Genomic DNA, 4,455 nt, shown 5'->3' with positions numbered 1-4,455 from the left:
TCCGCCCTAAAGCCTGGGCGTGACCAAAACGGAGCTGAGGCAAGATCACTTCAGAGCACTCGGACTCCATTAAAACCTGAAAATCTTCGAAAGTGGGACACATCTCTTGGCCGCCAAAACTAAAAACATGCGTCACTGGATTCCAGAATCTTGCCGCGGCATGGAGAAAAGGAAGCTGTAGCGGAGTACGGCTCAGCGTGAATAGTGCATTCAAGCCGAAACTCCGGAAATTCAACTTTTCCGAGCCATCTAAAGAAGAAATCCAAGATGTGATATTTTCTGCAAGAAACGCCTCCATCTTTGTCTAAAACTAAGATGAAATGAATGTTCCCGAAGTTGAGGCTTTTATAGAAGGAAAAACACTATTCACGGGAACACGTGTCAAAAATCTGGTGGCTACAGGACTGAATGGCCGGCCAGCTACTTTTTCTGGCTGGCCAGCTATTTACTTTCTGCAGAAATGGCTGGCCAGCCATTCACTTTTTGCAAAAATGGCCGGCCAGCTCCCAAGGATGACTGGCAATGCTGCAGTATATCTCCTTGACCCTGTCTTATCCTTCGAGAGAGAATTCCAAGCATTTCCGGGCAACAGGAGACTCAAAGGCCTTCATCTCCCTCCGTTTCGGATGCGTTCCGATCGTCAAAAGTACACTTTGTTTTTGTTAAGGTGTTTTGATTTTCGAGTTGTTGTTTTTGCTTATCGAGTTGTTTGTCGAGCGGACGTGTTTCGTGTTTTTGAGTCATTACGCTCTGTTTATGCAATCTTTGTTTAAAGTCTGGTTCATTGGTGTTGTTGCATTTTGCTTATCGAGTTGTAAACTTTCTAAGGTCCTGTTATATCTTAGTAAGTTGGGTTGTTTAGTCTGTTGCGTCGGTTCACTACCTGACTTGGTGAGTACACAATGCGCATTACCATTCGATTTCATTTTTGTGCAAAGTAAATTGATGCGATATGATGCTAGAAGTTTAAAATACAAACATCTTTTCAAAAGCTATTTCATTTCATCACGCTTTACAATAAACAAAGGTACAAGTTTTACAAAAAATAAAACTGCCTAACAATGTGCAAAGTGCTACAAACTACTAGCAAAAAGAAAAATAAAGCAGGAAATAGCAGCATCAAAATCCTCGGGAACGGGAACGAGAAGCACGCCTGGTCCTCTTTTGTGGGACAATCTCCACACCACCATCAGAGTCGGAGCTGTCATCCTTAGGATCCTCCTCAGCCTCGCCTCTGTTCCCCGAGCCAAAACCGGAGCCTCCCTCCTCAACAGATGTCTCGAACTGACGGTCGGTAGCCTCCTCCTCCTCCTCCTCCTCCTCATCAGGCTCCACCTCCACAACATGAGCCCTGCGTCTGCGGACAGGCCCTCCTCGAGCTCCTCGATAAGGCCTAGATGGCCCGACTCCTCGGGAAGGCCGAGATGACCCCGCCCCCTGAAAAGGCTCAGATGGCCCGGCTCCCCAATGAGGCCCAGGTGGCCTGGCCTGTGGTTGACCGGACCAGGAAGGCATCTGAAAACAAAGAGTTCAATTCAAATACATCAGTCCAAATATGTACATCAGACGCAGATACAAGCAAAAGCTACATGAAGTGGGTGCATGTAAATACAGTGCACAAGTGAGGTGTGTGGCAGATGTGTTCTACACAAGTAGTCAATCGATGCAGTGGAAATCAGCATGTCATCAGAAGTATGATAAATGCCAGAAAACTGAAGGGTACCTGAATGCCTGCGACGGACAACTGTGCCTCCCTGCGCAGGACCATGCCCTCGAGTGTGGCCACCAGCCCAACCACCTCCTCTATGTACCCTCGCGATGGCTGCAAAAATGAGCTCATAATCATCAGTAAACAGAAGAGTGTCTAAACATCTGAATGATGAATGAAAAGTGGAGCATACCGGCGGTGAGTCCGGGTCAATGGCATATCGATCACTGGGCATCGGAGGCTCTAGTGGGATCGGGGTCGGAGAGCTGGCCCCATACTGCCATGCCATCAACTCAGTAGGCATATCTGGCCATCCCAGATGAGGATAAATCGACGGGGTCGGAGGAAACGGTCTACTCCCACCTCTAGATGTGCCAGCCCTGCTAGAAGAAGGGATGTCTGTAGCTCGAGCCTGAGCCTGGTCCGAGGATGACATACCGGCAGGTCTCATCATCGGAATACGAGCTTCTGTCAATGGAGGCATCAAATATATGTGACGATAGGTGGCGTAGTCCCCCTCCGCAACATATAGCAAAGCATCGCTGCCCAGCATGGCGCCGACTACCTCTGAGTAAGAGAGCCTGTCAGCAGTTCGCATACTAGCTGGAGGTACCGCGGGAACATCCTGAGAAAGATATCCCCGTACCTGGCGCAGAAAGCGCTCCCCCAGGAACCAGACTCTGCCAACTGGCCCTTCGAGCAGGACCCTATACCGGGAGATGCCTGACGCTCCGGTATACTGAAGTAGGAGATCATCACCCAAGGGTGCCCAAGGCTGCCAAGTAATCTGCGGATGATAAATGCATAAACCAATCAGAAATCAAGAATATACAAAGCAAGTCAAAGATGAAAATGAAAAGAACTGAAAGTTCTGAAGTACCTCTGAGTGTCGCACAGTGTCGAAGTACTGTCGCAGGCGGACCAGGGTCTCTCGAGGCCTCGCCCGGTGCGGGCCCTCAAATATCAATGAATATGGGGTCACGGGAATCCCCACCACCTCCAGCTCTGGGGCTAACGATGGGAAGTATACATAAGCCCATAGCTGAGAAAAGCAGTACAGAATATAAGTACGAAATGCTGAGATCAAAATGCAGACTGTAAAAGTGCGCTGTGTGTGCAATGTACAAGTAATGAAGAGCAGAAATGTAAATCGAGGGGACAGAAAATACCTCCCAAGCTCTCTAGTAGCCACCAAGCAAATCGCCCCGTCCGCGGGAGGTCGCGCTCATGTAAAAGTAGAGGGTAGCCAGGCCAGCGCCACCCCAATCATATCTACTGACCTGTGATAGGTCAACCAGAGCGCTCAACAGGTATAGCCCAATGGTGTTCCCTCTGTCGGCGAACAGGGTAGTCCCGAAGAGGAACATCAGGAAGCCACGAGCATACTGCTCTGTCTCCTCGGGAGTCTCGGGCACCATCTCTGCCCGCCGAAAATGGGAAGAGAACCAAGTGTATCTGACTCTCCCTGAAACCCTATCAACAGGTGGGCGAGCCCCCAACAAATACATCCAGGCGGCCTCCCACTCGCCCATATCCTCATCATAGGGGATGGGCCAACCTCCGACATCAAGGCCGGTCAATACAGCAAAGTCAAAAGGGGTCATGGTCATGTCCCCGGTAGCAGAGAAATGAAAGGAATTGGTGGTGTCCCACCATCTCTCTACCAGAGCTGCCATCAAGGTCCTCCTGGCAGGACAGCGTGACAACCCGACACAGAAAGGGCCAAACCCCGCCAAGTCTACTAAGTCTCTGACGCCCTCCGGGAGCTCAGCATACCAATCCCGCGGCATGGTGGAACCATATCCTCGCACACTGCGGGAACCACCCTGCATTCAGAATGAATATATGTGTCAATGATGAAATAAATGGGCTGTATACCAATGATAATGAAATGGGCTGTGTGCCAATAAGATGAGATGGGCTGTTTGCCGATGAAGTAAAATAAGCTACATGCAAATTCTATCTATCTGGGCTGCGTGTTCAGAAAATTTGAAATTTGGGCTGCGTGTTCAACTTTCAGTTTAATTGTGGGCTGCGTGTTCACTATCTATCTGGGCTGCGTGTTCAGAAAATTTTGAAATTTGGGCTGCGTGTTCAACTTTCATTTAATTTGTGGGCTGCGTGTTCACTATCTATCTGGGCTGCGTGTTCAGAAAATTTTGAAATTTGGGCTGCGTGTTCAACTTTCAGTTAATTTGTGGGCTGCGTGTTCACCATCTACTTGGGCTGCGTGTTCAGAAAATTTTGAAATTTGGGCTGCGTGTTCAACTTTCAGTTAATTTGTGGGCTGCGTGTTCACCATCTACCTGGGCTGCGTGTTCAGAGAATTTTGAAATTTGGGCTGCGTGTTCAATTTTCAGTTATTTGTGGGCTGCGTGTTCACCATCTACCTGGGCTGCGTGTTCAGAGAATTTTGAAATTTGGGCTGCGTGTTCAAACTTTCAGTTTAATTGTGGGCTGCGTGTTCACTATCTATCTGGGCTGCGTGTTCAGAGAATTTTGAAATTTGGGCTGCGTGTTCAACTTTCAGTTAATTTGTGGGCTGCGTGTTCACCATCTACCTGGGCCGCGTGTTCAGAGAATTTTGAAATTTGGGCTGCGTGTTCAATTTTCAGTTATTTGTGGGCTGCGTGTTCACCATCTACCTGGGCTGCGTGTTCAGAAAATTTGAAATTTGGGCTGCGTGTTCAAACTTTCAGTTTAATTGTGGGCTGCGTGTTCACCATCTAACTGGGCTGCGTGTTCAG

At 48.7% G+C, this 4,455-nt stretch overlaps 1 protein-coding gene across 1 annotated transcript; it reads right to left on the bottom strand.

The window, feature by feature from the left end:
- Positions 1 to 997: 997 nt before the first annotated feature.
- LOC145821929 (uncharacterized) lies at positions 998 to 2,332 on the bottom strand. The gene is made up of 4 exons (XM_082918501.1): positions 1,902 to 2,332; positions 1,724 to 1,822; positions 1,430 to 1,515; positions 998 to 1,010 (listed from the first exon to the last, which is right to left on the bottom strand). The coding sequence occupies exons 1-4, from the start codon at positions 2,304 to 2,306 to the stop codon at positions 998 to 1,000; spliced, it is 603 nt and encodes a 200-aa protein (XP_082774627.1). The 5' UTR covers positions 2,307 to 2,332.
- Between the last annotated feature and the right edge of the window lie 2,123 nt (positions 2,333 to 4,455).

Source organism: Camellia sinensis, chromosome 3, assembly GCF_055761805.1.
Source record: "Camellia sinensis isolate YWXY chromosome 3, ASM5576180v1, whole genome shotgun sequence".
Taxonomy (NCBI): Eukaryota; Viridiplantae; Streptophyta; class Magnoliopsida; order Ericales; family Theaceae; genus Camellia; species Camellia sinensis.
This window is presented reverse-complemented; position numbering and strand designations above follow the sequence as displayed.

What these genes read in the sequence shown, in the direction of transcription:
- LOC145821929 (XM_082918501.1), bottom strand. Translation starts at nt 2,306, where the DNA reads ATGCGAACTGCTGACAGGCTCTCTTACTCAGAGGTAGTCGGCGCCATG. An exon ending in TTGACCCGGACTCACCGCCG is followed by an intron (nt 1,823 to 1,901) that starts GTATGCTCCACT and finishes TCATTTTTGCAG; the next exon opens with CCATCGCGAGGGTACATAGA. An exon ending in TGTCCGTCGCAGGCATTCAG is followed by an intron (nt 1,516 to 1,723) that starts GTACCCTTCAGT and finishes CTTTGTTTTCAG; the next exon opens with ATGCCTTCCTGGTCCGGTCA.